At 46.5% G+C, this 25,825-nt stretch overlaps 1 protein-coding gene across 2 annotated transcripts; it reads left to right on the forward strand.

Annotated features, from left to right (window-relative positions):
• PSAT1 (phosphoserine aminotransferase 1) lies at positions 1 to 25,444 on the forward strand. 2 transcript variants are annotated; one of them, XM_082618218.1, is made up of 9 exons: positions 2 to 146; positions 4,277 to 4,337; positions 5,731 to 5,800; positions 8,404 to 8,609; positions 9,448 to 9,620; positions 11,135 to 11,304; positions 17,244 to 17,372; positions 23,449 to 23,586; positions 24,265 to 25,444. In XM_082618218.1, exons 1-9 carry the CDS (start codon positions 87 to 89, stop codon positions 24,368 to 24,370), a joined length of 1,113 nt encoding a protein of 370 aa, XP_082474344.1. In that variant the 5' UTR covers positions 2 to 86; the 3' UTR covers positions 24,371 to 25,444. The 2 variants fall into 2 exon arrangements, with proteins under 2 accessions (XP_082474345.1, XP_082474344.1); XM_082618219.1 differs by lacking the exon at positions 17,244 to 17,372 and having other exon boundaries at positions 1 to 146.
• Positions 25,445 to 25,825: the final 381 nt, after the last annotated feature.

Consider the following 25,825-nt stretch of genomic DNA (forward strand, 5'->3'; position numbering starts at 1 on the left):
GAGCACAGAGTCGGCGCCGGCTGCAGACTTGCGCTGCCCACGCGATCGGTCCTTTCCAGCCGACTCCCAGTTCCCGCTTCTGCACCATGGACTCCCTGATGCAGGTGGTCAACTTCGGGCCCGGGCCCGCCAAACTGCCGCGCTCGGTAAGTCCCCTCTAGCGCGCCCCGGCAGTGCGGTCCTGGCGGGAGCAGGCGCGTGGGTGGCTGTGCATCTCTTCATGGGGCTCCCGGATCCCCACTCCCTGCCCGGAGTTTCCCGAACGCTCTGCTGTGGCGTGCACTCCCCGTTTAGAATCTTATCGTGGGTGGGCCTCTAGAAGGATACATTGGGGAAGGAACTCGGCGAGGCTTGCTTGTGCAGCTGTCGCTGGCGCCGGCTACGGGTGCGCTGCGTGCAGAACTCGGCCCGCCCGGGAGTGCTGGCTCGCTGCGCTGAGCACCTGCAAACTCCGGCGCTGTGCCTTCAATCCGGCCGGGCCGGGGGCGCGGCGGAAAAGAAAAAGCTCCCAACTCTGCGTTCGCCTCGCCCCTCAGTGCTGCGAACCAGGCAGTGTTGAGTGGATGCGTAAATGGACACTGTGAATGAATGGTGAATGAGGATTGCGTTACTGGAGGCAACTGCAAACTGGAGGCCCGCGCACGACCCCTCGGAAGCAGTGTTGCCTTTAGCCAGCACTGGGAAACATTGCTTTTCAGAAATGTAAATTTAAAAGCCTTCAGTCCAGCCCAGGCTTTCCCTCTTTGTCTCTCAGATACCCGACCCGTCCCTAAAGCCTTTTCTCTCCCCTCTGTTTCACGCGTAGATTTTTTTTTTTTTTCCAAACTGGCGTGACCCCTAAAGGCATTCTAATATTCAAATTCTGGTAGGCCTTGGACTGCTAGCCCAGTTCGGTTCACTTTGTTCTGGAGCAAATGAATGACTGAATTCTCCCCTGGGCCATTACCAGACCTTTGAAGTGCAAGCGAACTTATTCCCTGCCTTCCCAGCCTCCAGCCGGGTTCCGGCTCCTCCCCTAACCTCCAAAACCCACTCCCTTCACATCCATTCTCCCCTCCCACCGCCCAAACTGTGAAGGAGGCCAAGTCTCTACTGTGCCTTGGACGCGCAGACCCCTGCCGCTGCTGTTATATTTTTATTTTTCTAACTAGGATGACTCTGATGATATGTTGTAGCAACATGGAGCATAGCCAAGTGCTTTACAATTATCTGCTGTTGAACTGAGTAGAATCTCCCTGGGACAGAGACTTCTCTGTATTGTGATAAGAACAGAGAATCTTACAATTGTAGAAGGGAAAGGACATTTTGCTTTTCTGGGGGCAGCGCTAGTAGGAGCTGAGAGTACAGGGCTTCGTTTTTTCTTAGTTATTGCGGTCTGTTTTAGATGAGATTCCCTGCCAGAGCTATGCAAATGTTTCCTCTACCCTCACCGTTTTTTCTCTCTCTGTGTTTTGGACTCATCTGCGCATTTGTTTCCTGTGTAATTTGTTCTGCATTTATTATAAAGGCAGTTGTTATCAGTAGTACAATTATTTATTATTTATTTTCCTGGGAGGATTTATGCCCTCCTGTGTGCTCTCCAAGCTGGGGGTGGGGGGGCAGATGTTGCTATTTATGTGTCTTCTTGATTTAATTGAAGTATAAGGATTAGAGAAGCTTTGCAAACTTTTTCTGACTGTAACCACAATGAAAAATATATTTCACAAAATGAGCAAGTACCTGCACATAATTAAAACAAAAGGCTTATGAAATATTTAGCCTAATGACTACAACATGCACAATTTTGTATTCTATTCTGCTCTGGTCTATTCTAGTTCATTAAAAAATTAGTTATGATCCACAAAAGTGGTTGCATTCTGCAGTTTGAAAAAAAATAAACTCCACTGGTTTAGAGGGGTATGCTTTTTGGGTAGAAGTTTTTAAAACTTTTTATAATGAGTTTGGTTATAAACTTTTATAGATGTCTTTTCAAGGAATACTATCTATGAGAGAAATACAGTCTGAACAGAAGTTCAAGGATGATTCTATCAGAGACAGATGTTTGTATTTACTAAAGACAAGGATTTGCTAAAAGTTTGTTTGATCAGCCATTGCTAATGTGTCCAACAAAAACGATGACAAATTCTTTTTTTTTTTAATTTTATTTATTATTTTTGGCTGCGTTGTGTCTTCGTTGCTGCACGCGGGCATTCTCTAGTTGCTGCGAGCGGGGGCTACTCTTCCTTGCGGTGCGCGGGCTTCGCATTGCGGTGGCTTCTCTTGTTGCGGAGCACGGGCTCTAGGCACGTGCGCTTCAGTAGTTGTGGCACGTGGGCTTCAGTAGTTGTGGCTCACGGGCTGTAGAGCTCAGGCTCAGTAGTTGTGGCGCACGGGCTTAGTTGCTCCGCGGCATGTGGGATCTTCCCAGACCAGGGCTCGAACCCGTGTACCCTGCATTGGCAGGCAGGTTCTTAACCACTGTGCCACCAGGGAAGCCCCGATGACAAATTCTTGAACCTCTTTTTTTTGTCTCATTCTTTATTGTTAAAATGGTGTTTTTTCAGACAAGTTGCAATCCAGTTTAGATTATTTTTTTTTTAATTTTAATTTTTCACTGCATTGGGTCTCCGTTGCTGCACGCAGGCTTTTCTCTAGTTTCAGTGAGCGGGGGCTGCCCTTCGTTGTGGTGTGTGGGCTTCTCATTTCGGTGGCTTCTCGTTGCGGAGCACAGACTCCAGGTGCGCGGGCTTCAGTAGTTGTGGCATGCAGGCTCTGTAGGTGTGGCTCGCAGGCTCTAGAGCGCAGGCTTAGTAGTTGTGGCGCACGGGCTTGGTTGCTTCACGGCATGTGGCGTCTTCCCAGACCAGGGCTCGAAGCCGTGTCCCCTGCATTGGCAGGCGGATTCTTAACCACTGCGCCACCAGGGAAGCCCTAGATGATGTTTTATGAGGTCTTTAGCCTGTATCTTTTAAGGGAACCTCCTTTGATGGCAGGATGCTTCTACAGAGGGTTTATCTCATCTATTTTGTGTACATTTTTAGAGCATTTCTTTCTTTTTACTTTATGGCAGGTCGCTCATACACAAAGGTAGAGAGGGAATAATATAACGAAATTCATGGACCCATCCAAAATTTAACAACTAAGGACATTTTGCCAGTCTTGTTTCAGCGCTCCCTCCCCCATACCCTCTTTCTCCCCTTCTGCCCCTGGATAATTTTAAAGCCAATCACAGATATCGTGTCATTTCACTCGTAAACAATGCAGCGTGCATCTCTGATAAGGGCTTTCTATTCTTCTTACTGAAGTGTGTGTGTGTGTATATATATATATATATATATATCTATGTAGATATATATATGAAATAGGTGTTTTTCTTTCAGTGTGTAGTAATTTACATTTTACTTGCCTTTGGCAAAAAAACAATGAGGCACCTCCCGAGCAAGTGAGCTATGTGTTTGGGGGTGGGGGTAGGGAATGAGCCTTGCCCCCCGCCCATTTCCTGGCACTGGAAGATTGGCCATAAGATGGGTCCCACCTGTCCAGTTGTCCTTGTAAGGCAGAACATGGTTATGGGATTGCAGTGATCTTACAAGATGGGTCAAGGAGCTGGAATGGGGCATACAGCTAAGTACCTCTGGAGCCACAGCTGAAATTCCTCACCTGCAAATTGGGGATGAGAATATCACCTTCAGGGCTGTTGTTGAGGGGAGAGTTCAGTACATCAGTACCCCTGATGAACCTTAATTCACAGCACGTGCTTCCTAATTCCTGCCCACCCCACCCATCCCACCAGACCAAAAAGATGGAAAATTGAGTTATCAGTTTAACTTGGGCCTAATTGATTTTTTTGTTGTCCCCCAGAACTTTATGCTTTTTGTGCCTTTGCGGTCAGAGTGCAAATGCAATTGTGGAAGGGACATTTTTCTAGGGAATTAGACTTTTCCCAAAGGTCTGAAGTTGACAGTTAAATAATTGTTTTCAGAAAACTTCTATACTTGATCTTTTTTTAAGTCCAAGTGAGTTTTTATCTCTAAGTAAATTCATACCTTTGGAAAAACTATGTCTTAGCATCAGTCACATTGCATAATTTCACTCTCAACTTTGAGTGTAAGTTGCATCATCCGGGCTCTGTGGGCATAGGGGGAGGAAGGGGATTGGCTGTGGGCAGGGACATAAGCTTCCTCACAGGCCTGGTGGGTGGATCTTCTCCCCTGTCCTTCCCCCACTGCAGTTTGTATGTCCAGAGTTGTGCACAGCATATTGAAATCATCTTAAATTTTCTTTTATTTTTTTCTAGGTATTGTCAGAGATACAAAAAGAATTATTAGACTACAAAGGAGTTGGGATTAGTGTTCTTGGTAAGATTTACTTTTGGATTCTGTGAATGTCCAGGATTCAAAGGGAACCAATTAAAATGCACCATCAAGGGCCTCCCTGGTGGCGCAGTGGTTGAGAGTCCGCCTGCCGATGCAGGGGATACGGGTTCGTGCCCCGGTCTGGGAGGATCCCATATGCCGCGGAGCGGCTGGGCCCGTGAGCCATGGCCGCTGAGCCTGCGCATCCGGAGCCTGTGCTCTGCAACGGGAGAGGCCACAACAGTGAGAGGCCCGCATACCGCAAAAAGAAAAAAAAAAAAAAAAATGCACCATCAAGCCTAGAATTTCTACTGGGTCTTCCTGTAGGCCTTTGTAGATATATTTTTAAATTTTAATAACTTCCATAGCATGTTTGATCAAAGCAATTTTGAAAGCAACATAAATGCTGGTGAGGGGTTTATACGTCTCAGCTTACTGTCGCATCATTGGTTTTTGCTATGCATAGGATCAAAAGATCCTATCAAAAGATCCTGAGATCAAAAGATCCTGTACTTTTACATTAACAGTGCCCAAACATTTATAAAATTGCTTCACATTCATTTTACAGTTTTTGCTGTTCTTAAACATGAACTCATTAATGTTGAAAAGTACACAAGCCTTTTTTTGAAGATCTTGCCTGTTAATAATTTCATGAAGTTTCTCTGAGTTCTAAAATTTACTTTTGTTTAAATTTAATTTTCTTTTTCTTTTTTGATATTTCCAAAGGCTACAGACTATTAAGAGACTGTAGGTTTAACTGTGTGCTCATTGCTATTAAATTTTGTTCCTGTGGGTCTGGCACATGCACCTAGATATCTGTGAAGTGAGAGCACAGTGTGGAATTTTGTGCTGTTGTCCTAAGGGCGGCCTTTGCACACAATTCCTGTTTGTGAGAAAGATGTGAGTGATCAGAGACCAAAGGATAAATTAGTACATGGCTCATTCAGTGAATATTGCCACTTTTTTTTTTTGCGGTACGCGGGCCTCTCACTTTTGTGGCCTCTCCCGTTGCGGAGCACAGGCTCCGGACGCGCAGGCTCAGCGGCCATGGCTCACGGGGCCCAGCCACTCGGCGGCATGTGGGATCCTCCCGGACCGGGGCACGAACCCGTATCCCCTGCATCGTCAGGCGGACTCTCAACCACTGCGCCACCAGGGAAGCCCTGAATATTGCCACTTTTGAAAAATCATTCTGCTGTGACAATAAGGTTAAAGTGTGTGCAGTTTGAAAATCAATTTGGATTTTCCTTTAAAGTAAGTGTGGCCCACAATTTGAATGGAAAATAACGACATTTCCCTTTGTTATTTGATTTGCAAATTTTGTAGTTACAGCTACAGTTAACTTTTGTTGCTTTGGTTTTGAACTGGAATTTTTTTCTTGTTTTTCTTTCCACAGAAATGAGCCACAGGTCATCAGATTTCTCTAAGATTATTAACAACACAGAGAACCTTGTGCGGGAATTATTGTAAGTTTAAAATTTTAAAGACAAAATTGTGTTACTCTTGTTTGGTAATCCACATACGTGGGTGTCTGTTGCATTATTTTCTAGACTCTGCTGTGTGTTCAGAATATTCCATTCTTACAAATAATCTTGTTAAGATTCTCCCAATTTCGCTAGATCAGTACATAATGCTTTGTATTTGTTCCTCATCCTGTGTTTGTATGTTTATTTTTATTTTATGTGGTTTTTCCAAAGATTTGAAATCATTGTATCTGGGAAAGATTTTTTTAGCACTGTGGAAGTTAAACTGGCTTAAAAGGGATTTAAGTGACAAAGAAGTGGTCATCTTTGTCAGCATAATTAACTATAACTTGGTTCACTGGCTCTTAAAGTATTGCCTCATACAACCTGTCAGAATCAACTCATGGGGGAAGTATTAAAAAATTCAAGTGCTGGGCCCCATCCAGACCTGTTGAATCAGAGCCTTTGTACAAACTTCATTTTTAACGGGCTCTTTGGGCAATTTTAAGGGTTCTGAACTCTGGGAACTGCTTCTCAAATGAACTTTCCTAGTTATCTGCACTGCTTTTCTTACCCAGAGGAAACTGTGTTCTTAAATAGATTGCTGCTTAAAGGAGAGGTTTTATATATTATATAAATATATACACATAGACATATGAATACAGTCATCTTGAAAACAAAACATTGTTGTTGGTTTTTTTTCTGCTCACAAAACTAGTGCATGTTCATGGTGGAAAGTTTAGGGAAAAAACAAACTCACAAAATCAACCGTAATTATCCATAACCCCACCGGTCAGGGGTAATCACTGTTAACGTTTTAGGGTCCATCCTTGCATTATTTCATTAACAAAATTGGAATTATACTAATTATTTAATAACTTTCCCTTTAAATTGCATTGATAAAATGCTTCAGATGGGGCGGGCTTGGTGACGTTTCTTGTGAGGAACCCTCGAAACCCGTGCTAATGTCCGTGTTTGGAGCCGGTAATCATCTGCTTGGCTTAGCATGCCAGGGCTGCTTGCTGGGTCCCTGTCATGTTCACAGAACAATTGCTTCCTTCATGGGGTGGGTACTTGGAATGTTGGCCCAAGAGATGTGGCATTTGACCCACACGCCTGTGAGCCTTTCCAGCTTGAACTTCCGGTTCAATTTATGGGCCGATTTCTTTGTACCCCTGTACCTAGACCTCTGTCTGGTGTCCTTCCATCCAGTTCTTGGCCCTGTTCACTGCCCGGCATCTGAGTAACATAAACCAGGAATGCTGCCTTGGACTGCCATCCTCCCAGCTGCTGAGAACCTCATGGTTACAGTCTCCTAAGACCTGTCTGCGTGCTTTGCTAGCCTCCTGAGCCCTGGATATAGGCAGGCATGGTTCAAAACCAGATATATGCACACCATCCCTTGTGTTGGTGAGACCAAGACCCTCTCATATTGCCCTGCCCTTTGGTGCTTTCCTTACACCTCTGTGCTGGAGCTCTGTCCCTTGGCCGTCTGCTTTCTGTGTAACCTGTTCCCAAGCTCTGACATTGCTCAAAGGCTTGGGTCCAGTTTCCCTGGCCTGAGCTGGCCTTACCCTACTGCCTGTAGCCATGCCAATCACCATTTTAATTTTCCATGTTGCAATCAAATATTTTTGCTGTTAATCTTGATATATAATGGATAGGTGATACATGCTTAGGTCTAAAGGATTATCAAAGATCCTTCTCCTGGGCTTCCCTGGTGGCGCAGTGGTTGAGAGTCCGCCTGCCGATGCAGGGGACACGGGTTTGTGCCCCGGTCCGGGAAGATCCCACATGCCGCGGAGCGGCTAGGCCCATGAGCCATGGCCGCTGAGCCTGCACGTCTGGAACCTGTGCTCCACAGCAGGAGAGGTCACAACGATGAGAGGCCCACGTACCAGGAAAAAAAAAAAAAAAAAAGAAAAGATCCTTCTCCAGTGTCCACCTGGTTCATAGCATGGACCAGCACATATATACTTTTAGGACTTTTGGTTGCAAGTGACAGAAGCCCAACTCTTGGCTTATGCAAAAAAAAAAAAAAAAAAACAAGAAAGGAATGTATTATCTCATATAACAGCAAAGTGCAGGAGTGATTTAGGAGCTCACATGATGTCAGGAAGGTCTTTTTCTCCATCTCCTGGCTCTGCTTTTTTATATGTTGTCTTCACCAGATGGCCACCAGTGGTTGCAGGTTTAGCTCCTACAAGTTCTTTCTTTCCCTCAATAGAAACAGCTCCTCTTTTCTAGAAGTTTGGATCCAGGTCTCAGAACCAAACCACGCTGGCCAGCTTGGGTCACGTGCTCATCCCCTGGAGCTGGGATTGGCCACCCTTGAACCAGGTGGACCGAGAGTGGCAGCCAATGCTTCCCTAAAGGAACAGCAGGGTGTTACTAGCTCTGTCCAAAAAGTAACCGTAGGCTTCCACCACAGGGCCCAGTAAATATCTGTGCAAGGAACTGAGTAGATAAATGACTGGGTTGGGGAAGGCAGAGATGGGGCTTGACCATCGTTCTCGTAGTGCATCCACCCCAGGGTAAAGTGCTGGAAGAGCATCACTCATTCTCAATTTTTGACCCTGTTTACTGTCACCTCTGCTTCTGCCCAGAGCCATTCCAGACAGCTACAAGGTGATTTTTGTACAAGGAGGTGGGTGTGGCCAGTTCAGTGCTGTCCCCTTAAACCTGATTGGCCTGAAAGCAGGAAGGTGTGCCGACTATGTGGTGACGGGATCCTGGTCAGCTAAGGCCGCGGAAGAAGCCAAGAAGTTTGGGACCGTGAATATTGTCCACCCCAAACTTGGGAGTTACACAAGTAAGTGCTGGGAGCTGAGCTGGACAGTGAAATGCTGGCTGGCAGGTGGTCCCTCCTCAGCTAGCAGGTCACCCCTGCCCCGGGCAGTTCTTCCGTCCCCTTGTCAGTAGTTAGTTTGATACCATTTAGATTGTCTGCCTGTTCCTGTTAAGATTACTAACGGGCTGCTGCAGAAAGAGTATGCCTGGGCTGCTGACTTAGCTGCAAAGCCCAGGGGCTGGTTTGGCTTTAGGTATGGCTTGATCAAGGGCCTCCTACAGTGTCTCCCAGTTCTGGTGTCTTTCTCTGTCTCCTCCACAGCCAGGAAAGCTGCCCCCTCCTTTTTAGAAGATGGCTGTAGCTGCTCCTGACCTTATATTCTCTCATGTTTCAATGCCTTTGCTCACGCATTCCCAGTAACAGTCTCATGTCTCCTGTGTCCTATTCTGTATCAGTCAAGCGGCCTTCCCTGAGTTGCATTGTACCTTCGGGGCTGTGGGTGGAATTGGTCCTACTGGAACTACATGGGCTGAGAGTCGCGGAGGCTGACGCCCACAGGAAACTGTCAGTGGACATAGGATGGATGGATACTGGCCAACAAGGAAAAAACCCCAGATACTCACCACGCCATTTTTGAAGATTATTTGCCCCCAGTAACAGTCAAAGGGGTGGGATGGGTCATCCCTTTAGGATGTTGGTGGTGATTGTAATGTAAGATGGATAGGGTGCTTTCACTTGTGAATGCTCTGGGATCTGTCTTCCCCTGCTAGGGGAGGGGCGTCATTCCTGGTTGCCTCCTATCTCCCTAAGGAAAGAGGGGAGGAAACGTGTGGAGTCCCCAACTTGTCTCCTGTGATAGAAATTCCAGATCCGAGCACCTGGAACCTCAGCCCGGACGCCTCCTATGTGTATTACTGCGCCAATGAGACCGTGCACGGAGTGGAGTTTGACTTTATCCCTGATGTCAAGGGAGCAGTGTTGGTCTGCGACATGTCCTCAAACTTCCTGTCCAAGCCAGTGGATGTTTCCAAGGTAGAGTGTAAAAGAGGCCTACGCCAGTGGGGGGCGGGTCGGGGTGGGGGGGAACCAGCCTCTCGGTTTCTCTAAGGACATTTTAATATATACCAGAATGGGGAAAGGCTGACACTGTTGGTGGTCAGAATGTTTATGTCCTGACATTCCCAGCCCTGTGTTAATCGTCGTCTCCCAGGGGGTCACACTTGAGTCCTTGGGGAATTCATCTGCCTCTGAGAGTGGTGCTTAGAAGATCCTTTTGTCAGCATCTTGGGAGTTACTTGCTGTCATCAAGGAAAGCTTGAGGGGCTATGAAGGAGCCCCACCTTGCTTTGTACCCAGCTCAGCTCCAAGAGCATGGACATGACATGTAGATTTCTGAGCAGCTCCCCAGGTGCGAGCCATGGGGGCTATGTTAGCTGTAAGGAATTTAAAACAAACTAAGTAGTCGTCTACCTTTTAAAAAGTTGTGGTAAAATATACTTACCATAACTTTACCAGTTTAACCATTTTTAAGCGTACAGTTCAGTGGCATTAAGTACACACACACTATTGTGCAGCCATCAGCACCATCCATCTCCAGAACTTTTTCTTCCCAAACTGAAACTCTGTCCCCATTAAACAATAACCGCAGTCCTCCCTCCCCCCAGCCCCTGGCAACCACCATCCTACTTTTTTTTTATTGGTCTCTGTGAATTCGACTATTCTAGATAACCTCACGTAAGTGGAATCATGCAGTATTTGTCCTTTTCTGTCTGGCTTATTTCACTTAGCATAATGTCCTCAGGGTTCGCCCATGTGGTAGCATGTCAGAACTTCATTTCTTTTTAAGGCTGAGTAATATTCTGTTGTATGGATGTACACATTTTGTTTATAGCCTGCTTTTTATTTTCACTCACCATGCACTGGCAATTCTAAACAATGTCAACTATAAAATACTCCCTGTCGAGCCACACTGTCCCCACTCCTCCCACTTGGGATGCCACTGAATTTTCCTACAGGTTTCATGGGGAGACATGGAAGAGCGTTCTGCATCTTACACAAAAACATTTCCCAAAGTATCTTTAAACATCTCTTTTTTTCCTAAAATTTCTTCTCTCTCAGGCAGCTTGTCCCATTATTTCTCAGTATCTTCTGATTATCCCTTTATACAAATATAAATGGATAAAAAAATTGATTTCTTTAGGTTACCAAGGACAGCAGCCTTATTTTAAAGATGGGCTTGGATGTAGAAAAGAGGTATGCTAGAGTGAATATGAATAGATGCAAGGCCTCCACAGTGATGGGTTTGGGCTGGCCCCTCCTTGGAGAGAAGGATCAGACAGATTCGTAATCTGCAGGCTCTGAACTCTTGAGTATCGATTTGCTGTCCCGGATAGAGATTCCTTTAGAGAAGGGAATGCACTCCAAACAGGATTAAAATAGAGTAACTTCCTCATAAAAATTGTGCTTTGGAAGGAGATTGGGAAGTTTGACTACATTTATGAAAAATGACCCAGTGCATCTAGAACAGCAGGCTTTCTCTTTTGCAGTTTGGTGTGATTTTTGCTGGTGCCCAGAAGAACGTTGGCTCTGCAGGGGTCACGGTGGTGATCGTCCGAGATGACCTGCTGGGGTTCGCCCTCAGAGAGTGCCCCTCGGTCCTGGATTACAAAGTACAGGCCGGAAATAACTCTCTGTATAACACACCTCCCTGCTTCAGGTAACTCCGGGGTGTGGCTTGCGGACCAGTGAGGAGGTCTCAGTATTTCCCATCAATACTAGTTGACTTTTTAAAGTAGGGCATGATGCTACAAATCAGTGATCTAATAACCCAGATATCCTATTAGGATTATCTGCCCAGCTCACCTCTCCCTCATCCCCCTCTGTGCACTGTTTGATCAGCTTTCCTTGCCTTTCTTTTGGGGTATTTTTGTTTGATCTTGGTAGCCTTGGTGGTTCATCATTAACTCAAAAGCTTTCTGCACATGAAGTGTCATGCTTGCATCTCAAACAACCAGTGCGGCTTTGGAGAAGGGCTTTCAGAGGCAGGGCTACTGGTCTTTTTCTTTCCTTATTGGGTCTGCTTGAAGCTGGCTGCCTGGCATCTAACACACTGGCTGGAACAAACGCCTCTCTGTTTTTCACCCAGTCTGCAGGGGTCCTGTTAGCCTGGCTTCCCCTTATCCAAGTGAGAGGCTGCATTACAGCACTTTTGGGGAGAGTAAGGCTACCCCACCCTATAGTCTTTTAACTCCCAGACTCAGGTAGTTTGTGAAAAGACTTTGTGACACCTAGGATTTAGCAATTGCCTGAGAGATTTTACTACTAACAAGCTGTGTGACCTTGGGCAAGTTGCTTAACCTATCTGTGCAGCAGGTGTCTCCAGGAGTAATTGGTTGCTGGGAGGATTGAATGTGAGGATTGAATGATTAATAGATATGTATAAAATGTGCTTGGTGAGTGCCTGCCTCTCAGTGACTTATAAATGTTAGCTGCTGTATTATTATTGTGGTTTCTGTTTTATCCCCAGCCTTAGCAGTGGGGATAAAAGAGCCAGAGTTTATAGATTATCTTATCTTTCCAGGGCAGCTCTGATGTAAAATAGTGATGTGTATGACCCTCTTAATCTCCCAAGCACCCTAGGAGGTGGGTACTCTTATTATTATTCCCATTTTGCAAGTGAAGAAGCCAAAGCCATACTTCAAGAAGTGGCATAGCCGGGGTTTGAACCCAGGCGGTCTGGCTTGAGAGCCCAGGTATGCACAGCCTGTATCTTTGTGCTCTTCACAAGCAAAACTCTCAGTGTGGGTTTGTGTTGGAAAGATCCCATCTCTGGAGAACGGTTGGCTGCTGGGAGTCCAGCTCTCTGAGTCTCCCGGGTTTTCCAGGGATGGTAGAAGTTCTTGTAAAAGAGCGTATGAAGAGGGCCTCGGGCTGGTACAGGCTGCGGCTCCGTGGGGCTGGGGCTTTGTGAGAGGTCTCTGTCTGAAGCGCTGCCTGTGGGAAATTTCTTCCACATAATTTACCAGAGGAAGAAAGGAGCTTTTTCCGAAGTTAGAATTCTGATGGAAATTTTTGCTGGTTTTCTGTGCTGCTCGCATGGGCCGGAGCAGCTTCTCACTTTGTGTCCCCTGCTTTCCTCAGGACACGGAGGGCTCCAGTGCTTACTCTCCTGGTCACCTGTCAATCCCACTCTGTTTCACCCCAGTTGAAAGTGCTTCCGAAGTGCCTGGTAGGGATTGGGGGGCAGGACTGAACCTGTCTCACCTGCCCGTCTTATCTCTGGGGTTTCTGGCAGTGGAAGAACCCGTGACCACCGGCCAGCTGGGAAAGGAGCACTGCCGTGCTGAGCGGTGCAGGACGGTTGGGGAGCCTGAGTGCAGGGCCCCTGGAGAAGGAGCTTCGGCTCCAGGCTGCGAGGTGGCGGGAGGCGTCTGTCCTTACCTGTTAGAACGTGCAGCCAGGGTCTGGCTTGCAGGGAGGTGAGTCTTTCCGGGGGGGCAAAGGCCACCACAGCTCCGCGAGTGAGACGGTGGGAAAAGGCAGGGAGAGCCCTGGCCCTGAAACGGGGCCTGAAATGGGGCTGGCAGTTCTGATCAGAGCAGGGGGAGCTGTCATGCCCTCTGGCACCTTCTCCATGAGTGACCGGGAAGCACATTTTAAAAAACTCTAATGGATATGTGTTAAGATGCAGTCGGGGGCCTCCCTGGTGGCGCAGTGCTTGAGAGTCCGCCTGCCGATGCAGGGGATACGGGTTCGTGTTGCCTTAAAAAATTAACACATGGTCTTGGCAAAGGTTCCTGAGGGGAGCAGAGCCTGCGGGGTAACCCCTGTTAACTGCCTGCTGTGTAGGGCATATGCAAACACAGCCGTATGTGTAATTATGCAGATGGAACTTTACCATATAGGCTGTTCTGTGAATTCTTTTTTCTATCCAGCAATGTACCGTGAACACTGCCATGTCAGCTCAGATGCCTGCCTTTTTTCCCCCCTTTGAATTGCTGAGTGATATTCCAGAGAATATGGATCTGCTGTGATTCATGTAGTCATTTAACGCGCAGGCTGAGACAGTGTACCTGCACTGCATGGGGCAGGGGGCATTTTAGAAGTGAAGCCGTACATCAGTTAAAAGTTAACCCTGGTTAGTGGGGACCAAGTTTCAAAGCTGCATAAGCACTTTAGGGCCCCTGTGTTTTGAAGGTTTCGGATTGTATGGGGGTAGAAGCATGAGTTAATAATGCATCGGAAGCTCCAGTCGACTCACAAGGCCGGACATCCTTCCACTCCAGGGGCATAGGGGTGAGTCACACACCAAGAGGGAAGTGTGTTGGTGCTGAGGTCTGGCTGGGACTGTGGACCTGGCCTGAGCCTTTGCTGCAGCCTTGATTTGATGAATCAAATAGCAGCAGCTTGGGAACCCTGGGGTAACAGAGCTGCAGGTAGAAGTGAAGCTCGGCTTCCAAAATGTGCTCTTGAACAGGCAGGCACCCGCAGGTGGCTCGGTGTGTTTGGATCATGTGGCAGGGTGTGTTTCTGTGGTTTGTGGGGGAGTGAGCAGTTTGGGGTTAGATGGAAATTCGAGAGCACCTTACGGAACAGAGAAGTGAGAGGGCAGCACCATATCTGGAACACATGCCTACACGTCCACACACGTGCACGTGTGCTGTGATGCCCCTGTAGCAGCTGCTCTTGGCAGCTGTCTGTGTGGCTTGGTGCCAGCCTGGCTGCCCCGCTGGCAGGCGAGAGAGTGGGTGAGGGTCCTGGAGGCCCTAGTAAACCAGAGGCCTTTGTTACTGTGAAAAGAGCTGAGGCGGGCTTCCCTGGTGGCGCAGTGGTTGAGAGTCCGCCTGCCAATGCAGGGGACGCGGGTTCATGCCCCGGTCCGGGAAGATCCCACATGCCGCGGAGCGGCTGGGCCCGTGAGCCATGGCCGCTGAGCCTGCGCGTCTGGAGCCTGTGCTCCGCAACGGGAGAGGCCACAACAGTGAGAGGCCCGCGTACCGCAAAATAAATAAATAAATAAATAAATAAAAGAGCTGGGGCTTTGGAGTCAGACCATCTGGGGTTGGAATCCTGGCTTTCTCAGCCACTTATTGGATGACTTTAGCCAAGTTAAGCTGTCTGAGCCTGTTTCCTCATCTGTAAAGTGGGATAATAGCAGCTCTGGCCTCGGATTTTTTTGATCAATAAAAGAGAGAGTCCTGGACCACTGAATAGTCCTTCCCTTCTCTTACTTTCTTCTTTCTCCTTTGCCCCTCTGATTTCTCAGTCTTTATCCAGAGAGCTCCAGCCAAGGCTGTAAATTATTCAGAGGCTATTTTCTGCTTTGAGCTCCCTCGCTGCTGCCCCTAGCTGCCAGTTCTCATTCCTCCCAGGGCTGTCTGGGGAGCCAGGCTGGGGAAGCTTCCACAGGGGCTATCGCATGGTTCTGGGTGCTGGCTGCTCCCTGCCCAGTGCCCGCTGGGCAGCCCAGTGTGGGCTCTGCTACCTTCTGGGGTAGAAACACCGGGATTCTCCACGCACCTGGAGGCAGTGAACGAGCCAGTCAAGTATCTTGGGCTTCCCTGGGACAACCTTCTGGTGTTCAAGTGTTTTCCCCTCCCCACCCTGTCATAGTGTTAGTAAGTAAACGAGGAGGCAGCTGTGTCTGGGGGTCCCCACCCCAGATCTTTGCGGGACATTGATGCTCAGCAACTAAGTTTGCACAGATTCTTGTGTGGGACCTTTGTCCCACTCATACAGCGGCCATAGCTGAGCACGGACCTTTTCCATGCTCCTAGTTCGAGGAGGATGGTCTCTTTTCCCCGGGAGACCTCTGCTCCTGTCCCGTGGGCTTTCAGTGAGGTGCACAGAGAGCCCTCAGCACCTTTTTATTTTTTATTATTTTATTATTTTTTTATTTTTTGGCTGTGCCGTGTGGCATGTGGGATCATCGTTCACTGACCAGGGATCGAACCTGTGCCCCTTGCAGTGGAAGTGAGGGGTCTTAACCATTGGACCGCCAGGGAAGCCCCCTTAGCACCTTTTTAAGCAGAGGGGCTTTCAGAAGATCACTGGGAAAACCATCCGCTGCTCTTCAACATCTTGTGTTTTGGGCTTAGTTTTGAGCACTCAACTAGTAGAGATACTACTAAGTACACCTGCCATGTGCCAGCCCTGCACTAAGCACTTCACCCAACCCATTTCCTGCAGTCCCCCCAAGAGCACTGAGGTCTCTAAGTGACAGGGTTGATATTCTGGCTCAGTAAACGATACACCCAAGCTCTATGAAGGGCCGAGGTGCAGCGGGTCCTCCTGGAACCAGGGACCCGAATCCCACCCCATCTGCACTCCTGTGTCTCAGCTGAGCCTCCTTCAAATGTTCCTTGTCGCTCTTACCTCATAACTCACCGTTTCACCAACACACAATTCTGCCTCTTCTCATTCCCAATTCAGAAAAGCCTATGGAGGGCTCTGATTGGTCCAGTTAAGTCCCCTGCTCAACTCTGAAACCAGGGGAGCGAGGGACCCCGCTGGGTCCTCCTGCTGGGTGGGAGGGTGGAGTTAGGAAGAGCAGGGCAGTTGAAATGCTGGGTGTCCACCGTCGGTCGGTAGGCCTCCCTGTTTCCAGGTGGGAAAGTCGAGGTTTGGATCCCTGGGGTGACTAATCCTGGGTAATCTGTTAGGGCAGCACTGGTTCTAGAGTCAGGACTAGGACTTGGAGCCCAGGCTCTTAGGCACTCTGCCACCCTGCCTCCGCCCGGTGGTGGGCTGTGTGCCAGGGCTTTGCGGGAGGAAAGGTGAACACTGTGCTTCCAGCCTTCCAGGACTGCAGGGTCCAAGACACGGGCATCTAGGAATGGAAACTAAAGAGCCAGTGGTAAAAACTAGGGGAAGTGTGGGCAGCGGGCTCTGGGCGTTCAGAAAGTGAAGAGTTAACTGGTGGGGGTGGGGAGCTAGGTGTCTGAGGATGCTTGTGGCAGGGATAAAATGTCAGCAGGGGTGGAGACAGGGAGCTGTGTTCCAGGTGTCATGAAGAGTTTGCGTTTGGGCTTGGGCTGGACTGGTGGGCACCGATGTGACCTCTAGTGAAGCGTCTAATTAACCCTCTTTTCTGAATGGCCCTCAGGGGCCTAGAGCTGGGTTGATCTTCGTTTTTGCTCCGTGACACGCTGCTGTCCTTGGTGTACACATGGCCCACTTTCATCTTGTCAATGTCTAATGGTGTCTTTAAGTCTGTTTTAGTACAACTTCAGACTGTTTGCTTGGATGTCTTTCCACTTGTGCAAAGCTGAACTCAATGGATATATGTATTTTTTAAAAATTCTTTATTTATATTTTATCATCTTTATTGGAGTATAATTGCTTTACAATGGTGTGTTAGTTTCTGCTTTATAACAGAGTGAATCAGCTATACATATACATATACCCCCATATCCCCTCCCTCTTGCGTCTCCCTCCCTCCCTCCCTCCCTATCCCACCCCTCTAGGTGGTCACAAAGCACTGAGCTGATCTCCTTGTGCTATGCGGCTGCTTCCCACTAGCTATCTATTTTACATTTGGTAGTGTATATATGTCCATGCCACTCTCTCACTTTGTCCCAGCTTACCCTTCCCCCTCCTCGTATCCTCAAGTCCATTCCCTACGTGGATATGTGTATTTTTTACTCTTTATTTTAGCATCTATGTCATGGGCTTGGTCCTGGAGTGGATTAAGAACAATGGCGGTGCAGCAGCCATGGAGAAGCTTAGCTCCATCAAATCGCAGATGATTTATGATATTGTTGATAATTCTCAAGGATTCTATGTGTAAGTTGATGGGGTTTTATCTCACATTTTGCCTCTTGTGAATTTAAAAATGTGTATATGCCATGTCCTTTTGGAACATGGATGCAGCCACCTTTCGCTGAGACACTGAACTCCTCAGGAGCGTGAGTTAGGTAAGTCTTCCCTCCTGCATCCCATTCCCAGGAATCCCGGGCTTTGGGACCTGTCTCCCAGTGGGTGGTAACGTTTCTCACACCACAGACCCCGGGGCAGACCCCTCTCCCCAACCTCACCTGCTCTGTATGTCCCCTGGAGACAAAACACATACTTGCTGGAAGCTCTCAGCTTTACCTCAGGACTCACTGGAGACCCTTGGTATAAACACCCACTCCTGGCCCCTCCTCTGGGTTATTTACCCTTTTAGGAAAGTTTACTCTTTCGCTCATTACAGGACAAACGCTCCCATCCCAGGCCTGCAGTTGGTGAATGGAATTGGCTCTGGTATGAGTTGACTCCTAGCTAAATGTTTTTGTGACTTATTGATTCATGAATGTGTGTTGACCGCTGGACCAACGCCAGAGAACGTATGGACCTTGTATTGATCTCCTAGGGCTGCCAGAGCAAAGTACCACTACCTTTGTGGCTTAAAACAAGAGAAATTTATTTTCAGTGTTCTGGAGTCCAGGAGTTCAAAGGCAAGCTGTCAGCAAGGCTTTGCTCCCTCCAGAAACTCCAGGGAAGAATCCATTCCTTGCCTCTTCCAGCTTCCAGGGGCTTTAGGCATTCCTTGGCTTGTGGCTGCCTCACCCCAGTCTCTGCCTCTGCCTTCACATGGCCTCCTCCTTTCTTGTGTGTCTTGTCTTCTGTCTCTTACATTGGATTTAGGGTCCACCCAGATAATCCAGGATGATTGATCTCATCTAGAGATCTTAGCTTAATTGCATCAGCCGAGACCCTTTTTCTAGGTCACATTCGCAGGTTCTGGAGGTGAGCACGTGGATAAACCTTTGCAGAGGCCACCGTTCAACCCCCTACAACAGGCCTGTCACCAAAATGCCAGATATAAAGTACCTAGTACAGTGCCTGGCACACAAGGAGCTTGACAGATGATGTTTTCATTTGCTTTTCTTTTTCCCCTCCTTCAAGGTGGGGACAGCTGTGGGAACACCAGACTTTATGCTCTGTATGCACGTGTGTTTATACACATACATGCGTAAACACTTACACTCATTTGCCGAGCCAGGACCCCCTTCTTAGCGGCCTTTACTCTTTGGAGTTCAGTGTGTTGTAAGAAAAAATATCTGGCTGACAATAACAAGGGAATTTTCACTCTTTTAAGAATTTAGTGGGCCTTGTAGGAGAAAAAAATGGTGCCTCAATCCTGCCTTAGAATTGTATGTTTTACCCAAGATTTGCTAACACATCTCCATAACCATCCATGGGTGGGGTTGTACTTTGGGGACAGGCCTAACTGCTGCTGTCCCTTCTGCCCTTAAATGCCTGCCTGCTCCTATGAGTTCTTGGCTTGTGATGACACCTCAGCCACAAGCCCTCAGGGAGTCTGGCTTGGCTGAACGACTTGACCTTTGGGGTCCTCTTTCACATGGCATCTGGGGGAAGGGGTACACACTGTGCATTTCTGCCTGCTCTGTGGTTCTGTGGCTTAGCCCTTGGGAATCTTCTACTTTAGAGCCTGACGTGTGAAAGAGGAGGCCAGGGTACTCCACTAGCACTTACTGGAGCGGTTGTAACATGCATGATCAGCAGTAGATGGTCCAAGGAGTTCATGGCCAAGGGCTAAATAATGAGCCATGAGCTGGGGGCAGGGAGATATTGCTTTGGCTGGAGGCGAAGGGAGGGCTTTTACATGAGCTTGAGCCTTGGACAGGAGTAAGAATTAGGCAGAGATGAAGGAGGAAGTACTTTTAGGAATTTTTAGGAAGGCAGGGAATGGCCTCTGCAAAGCACTGAGGGAAGAAAGTAGTGTGTTTGGAGAGCAGAGAGTGGGCTACCTGAAGGGCACGACTCGTGCTGGGATTGGAAAGAAAGTCTGGAAAGGTCTGAAGACATGTTTAATTCACTAGCTCATTTATCCATTCGTCTATCTACCCATCCACCCACCCATCCATCCGTCTACCCATCCATCCATCCATCCATCCATCCATCCGTCCGTCCGTCCATCCATCCATCAAGCAAATGGCGCCTGAACACTCCTCTGTGCTAGCCTTGTTCTAGGCTCTGGGGATACCCAGAAGAATAAGTCACCTTTCCTGATCCTGAGTGATCAGGATCTGAACGTGAGTAAGAGCACATGGCAGCTGTTGTGGAGGGGAGACCAATTTTCTATGAGCTTTTGGCTCCGTATATTTCTCGGGAGATGTGAAGGCACAAAATGGGAGGACAGAAAGCATGGTGATGCCTCCAGAAGAAATCCAGGAAATTAAAAACAAAATAAAGCATAGAAGGAACACCAAGTATCCCCTGAATTCTCTCCCCCGACTTGAGATCCTTTAACTGCAAGCACCCAACCTGGCATTTTCCAGAAGGCAGCCTGTTGAAGCCAATGTGGCAGGCAGGTCATCTCCTGAGGAATCTCATCACCTTCCCATGCAGAACTCCTCATTCACTTATGAACAGCCTTGACCCCGAACTTGCATCCTCTTCCGAATAAACCTCTTTCTGGGAACTTCCATTCACCCCCTGGGCCGCCTGCCCAGAAAAGGTCATCCGGCTCATGGTGTTCCTTTGGGACCTTGTTACCAGGGTCAGTAGCAGGCTTTGCTCCCTCTCTCCTCTATGTTAGTTGGACGCTCACTAGTTGTCTCTGTGTGCACTTGGGTTTTCAGGAAGATCTTTGCTATGGAAACATGGCCCCGAAGGGGAGGTGAGCAGTTAAATGAAAATGCATGTGAATAAAGAGTATGTGCCTGCCCCCAACCAGGCACCCAGCACCCCAGGTGCTGCAGAGAACTTGCTGGGGTCCCCCATGCCTTGGCAGACACAGCTCTCTGCCAGATGCCCTTCCTTCGTCTCCCTCTGTCCTGACCCCTCCCACCTCCCTTCCTCTGAAACCTTCAACCTTCTCTTGGGCAGAGTTAGTTGCTCAGCTCTGTGCTCCCACAGCGCTTGTCCTGTGGAATTTGAATTCCCTCCACAGCTGTCTTGCTAGGTTGGGAGCAGCCAATTCCCCTTCATCTTTTTCTTCCTTCCCTCAGCCCCACACCAGGGACACTCAAGGGCACCGTGCAAATTTAATCTTCAGTTTCTAGTTGTTATGACATTGTTGCTGTCAGGATACCACCTACGTTCACAGTAGGATGGGTAAATGTGTGGGGGATGACTGTAAATACAGATTCTTTGTAAATCCAGGTTCTTAATTCTTCCCCCTTTTTAATATTTTTTCCCCTTAAATCACGTGTCCTTTTTGCTGCTCCAGCTCTATAATTGGACTCTCACTTGGGGAGCCTGAGGCAGCAGAATATCAAAGAGAGTAGACACTACATTTTTAATTTAAATGTCAACCAGGATACCTACTACCTGTGCAAAGGGGGGCCCAGAATTCAGGCTCAAAGCCTATTACCAGATACTTGATTTCACTTCTTGTGTCTCTTCTGTCCATCGATGTGCACTTGACTCCTATTAACTTTAACAGGAATTATGTGTGTGCCCTGAGGGGCGAGCCTAGCTTTTAATGGGGGTTTCCTCACACTGCTTTCATTTGCTGTTTAATTTTAATGAATCCCACCCTGTAGAAGGGGAAGAATGAAATAGGATGTGCTTGAGAAAATGAAGAGAGTTATTACATATCTTCCTTGTAATCCAGAGTAGCATGTCATCTCTTCTTCTGTTTGTCTCCTTTGGTTGTCAATGGAAGATAATTTTGGCTTGCTTACTTTCCAAATCAGAAACTGAAGTCAAATACTAACATATCCTAGATGAAATTTGACTCATTCATTTTTGAGAGTCTGTGAGCCCTGTGTAAGGTGCTCAGAATAAAAAGACAAATTTATTGACTTCAATAGTTATTTACATAACATTGAATGTGTTCCAGACACTGTTCTAAATTCTATCAGTTATCTACTTTTGCATCGTAGAACACTTCAAGACAGTGACTGAAAACCACAACCATTTCTTTTGCTCAGGATTCTTTTCAGTCAGCAGGTGGGGCTGGGCTCAGTGGGGTGGTTTCTTCTGCTGGTCTCATCTGAGATCACTTATTCAACCAAAGTCATCTGGTGATCCACCTAGAGTCTAAATGGCCCCCCTCACGTGTCCGGCAGCTGGTGCTGGCTGTGGGCTGGGCCTGTTATTTCCAGCAGGCTAGCTTGGGCTTGCTTACATGGCAGTGATGTTTTAAGAGGGCAGGTAGAGAAGCTGCATGCCCCTTGAGGCCTCAGCTTGGAAGTTGCACAGCATCACTCCTGTTGCAGTCTCTTGGTCAAAGCAAGTCTGCAAGGCCAGCCCAGATTCAAAAGGTGTGGAGCAGTAGACCCCACCTCTTGCTGGGAGGGCTGCAGAGAATTTGTGGCCATTTAGTCTCCCATCAGAGAGGCACAACAGAGAGATTTAGTAACTTGTTCAAGGTCACACAGCTTGGGACAGTACAGTGTTTTAAGTGCTTTGAAAGCTGCTGCTCATTATTTTTAAATCTTACAGCCACTATTCGGACCAACTTATTTTTTTTCTCTGCAGCCTTGTAGAGAAAGGGTCATTCACATTGCTGTGTGGCTGCCATGAGTTGGAAGCTTCATATATGTTAGACCACTGAACTGTCATAACTAGTATGAAATGGAGATATTATTATCATTCCCAATATTCAGATAAGGAAACTGAGGCTCTTGGAAATTAAGTATGAGTTGTATAAGAGAATGTTAACTCACTGTTGCATATGCAAGAGTGGTCTCCCTAAGTAAATTATAAATGTCCTGGTGCAGATCTTTTTTTAATCTCTTGTTTGCATCTGGAAAATCGTTTTTAAAAATTTTCTGTTGCTAACAATTAAAACTGGATTAGATAGCAGCTGTGCTTTAGGGCATCCAGTTCACATTTATTACATTTACTTCATAGTCTACTTTCACCCTAACTAGTGGCAATAGAATTGCAAGTTGATGGGAACAATCTTACTCTAATCACCTGTACATTTCAGTATACTCCATTATGATATTCAAATATATAACATATTATTAAAATAACATTAAAGGGAACATAGACTTATCCCATATTCTCACATCCTGAACACAAATATTTTCTATTTCTCTGTGCTTCCTTAGAATCTTTATATCCACATTTATACTCTAATTAGAGTACACATAACATCTAAAATTTTTCACTTATTAGATCATAAACCACTTCCATTTTGCAACCTAATCTTTATATTTATCTTTTTATGTGGCATCTTAATATTTAGTTATAAAGAAATGTTATAATTTATTTTATTTCTATGGTGGACTTAGGTCATTTCTAACTTTACCTGTTGTCATTAATTACAGAATATATGATGTTCTGGATGGGCTTTTGTTCAGATATTTTGTTTAATTCTATCTCTAAATATGTACTCTCATATTTTTCAAAATATGTGTTCTGAATGTGATTCCCACCTCCTGTCAAGAACCATGTAAATGTGTGTTGTGTGTGTGTGGTGTGTGTGTGTGTGGTGTTTGTGTGTGTCTGTGTGTTTGTGTGTGTGTGTGTGCGCACGCCACCAGTTTTACTCCGGGAAGTTGACTTAAGGAAATAGTTCAAACATACAAAAAATGTCCAAGTAATCCAATGTTACGATGTTTCTTCATATGTTAGCATAACTTTATTTTTCGTAACTAATGCTTTACTTTTTTTTTCTTTTTGCATTTCTATAACCAAATAACTGACATAGAGTTCATTTGGGGTATAAGTTTTAGATCTAAATCAATTTTCCCTATACAGCACTACAATTATCCCTCTCTGTTTATTAAATAATATTCACTTTCCTGGAATTACGTGATTCTTATTTTACTGAATGCTTAAGTATAATATATAAATGGGTTTATTTGGATTTAAAAAAAAATTTTTTTTCTGTTGCTTTGTTAGTGGCAGTTGCACATTGCAGAAAAATAGCTGGAACAAAAAACATGTTTTTCAGATGTCCAGTGGAGCCCCAGAATAGAAGCAGGATGAATATTCCATTCCGCATTGGCAACACCAAAGGAGATGATGCTTTAGAAAAAAGATTTCTCGACAAAGCTCTTGAACTCAATATGATCTCCCTGAAAGGGCATAGGTGAGTACATGTCCCATCCAGAAGCTTGTCAGAGAACTGGTTTAGTTTTCAGACGCTAAAGGAGACACATCTAGGAGCCTGCCCATCCTGGAGTAGCAGTTATTGTAACTAGTTGGGAAAGACCGTTTGTTACGGGGGTTCTCCTGCTGCTGCTTACAGACCCCTTAGCACGATTCCACGGCCGAGAGCATGGGGGGGCCACACGTTCTAGGAGCTTTGGTCAAAATTACCTTTGAGAATCTCTGCTCTGACAGCACACAGGGTGCCATCCCAGCTCTGGTGCAGCTGGCACAAGCCTGTTCAGTGTAAGAACAGACACTGTTGCTCCCCTGAGCATCAGAAAGAGTAGTTAATTCTGTGAGCTCCATGGAAGATGTATGTTTTCACGCATGAGAATAGCTGCCCGCTCCCTGCCCCCTGCACGGCAGGCTCATCGAAGAGGTGAGCTAACCTAGGTTACCTGTGAGCATGACGGTCCTTCACTGCGTTGGAAAGGAATTTTCTAATGACTGAGATGTGTGATGCTCCTGGCCACCTGCGGGGGCTTTCAGGTGGGAGGTTGGACACGATGGTCTCAGGTGCCGTGACTCTCGCAGGAACTGGTGACGGGAAGGGGGGTCGTCTTGATGCTCAACCAGATGCTCCTGTTCTTAACGGCTGCATTTGTGGTTCTTCTAGGTCTGTGGGAGGCATTCGGGCCTCTCTGTATAATGCTGTCACCATCGAAGATGTCCAGAAGCTGGCAGCCTTCATGAAGAATTTTTTGGAGATGCACCAGCTATGAGCACATCCTAACCAATATACACTCTGCCCTTGAACAATGTACAAAATTGAAAGTCACTTGGGCATGGCTAAAAACACTAAACAAACATAGTATTTTTCTCGAATGAACATGCTTATGATAGATTTTCTTCTTTTTTCAGAGAACAGCAAAACATCCACAGCTATGCTAAGCTGTTGAAACTTAACCTTAATTCTGACTCGAACTGGAAGCTTTTAGAAAATCTTCTCTTGCTTTTCTACCAAATTCTAACTACTGTTGTCTTTGCTGCTACTTTTTCTGCCTAGATCTCATATTCAAAGCTGCCTATGAGTTTAACTATATGCAAATTGCAGGTTATTATTTTTAGAGACACACAAACACACAGCATGGAGGGTGGGTGGATCCCCCTAGGTGCTGAATTTTGATCCTTTGCAAGATGACAGCAGGGGGGTCTTCTGGATTCTGCAGCTGTTAATTCAGGTCACCACCGACCGTGTTGTGATGTTCCAGACTAAAAGGCAAACTGGAGATCGTTCTTTATACTGTTATTCTCATAAAGAGATAAAAGTGGCATACTATATGTTTATATAGCAAGGTCTGTTTTTAATACCAAATAGTTTATATCTCTATGCATTTATATCTCTGTGCATTTATATTTCTAATAATACGGTTCTTGTTGATATATGTTGAGACTTTGAGAATTTGTTGGGATCCTTGACCTTGTGCATTAGAGTGTTAGGTTCTCAACAGCTGTGTGCCTCCCCTTCCCCCTCCCCTCTCCCTTTTTAAGCTGCTTCACAAGAGTTGGAAGCTCCCTGATTCACTTTTACTTTCCTTTCAGTGGGTAGAAGAACGGTTGGTTGGCTGGTTGGTTGGTTGGTTGGTTCTTTGTTTTTCAGTTATGCTGTTAAACTAAAAATCTCTGTTAAACTCCCTTACTGTTTGTTCACGTGACTGTTCTCTTTATGGTGTTTGACCAGTGATGCCATGAGTTCGGGAAGATCTTTGCTGAAGAGTCTTTTCCCCTCTTGTTTATCCATTGTCAGTGTTTTATGTTGACCTTGCCCAGGACATTAAAGTCCTAAAACATCTAAACCTTTGTCAATGAATTTCTTTACATGCTTTTTAGGCAGATTGTTCTTTTAAAAACTTTATGTTGGGAAAACTTGAGTCTAAAAATAGCATCTGTGAAGGGTATTTTGTTCAAAAAGGTGTAAGACTTGACTCCTGTACATCCATGTTTTTAATGATTGAGCATACTGGTAGCTTTCCTTTGGCTTTTGGAATGGACAATATCAACAAACCACGTTACAACACAGCTCACGGTATAAAGTTGTATGAACTTTGTCCCACTTAGGCTGGAAACATGCCACTAGGACAGTTTTGAGCCATCTTCGTGTTTCGCTGGATTGTGTAATGAGGACTACACTGATCTTTCGTCCCAGCTCTGCACCAATTAGTTGGGTTAGTTGGGTT

The sequence above is a fragment of the Mesoplodon mirus genome, assembly GCF_964341445.2.
Source record: "Mesoplodon mirus genome assembly, chromosome: 1".
NCBI lineage: Eukaryota > Metazoa > Chordata > Mammalia > Artiodactyla > Ziphiidae > Mesoplodon > Mesoplodon mirus.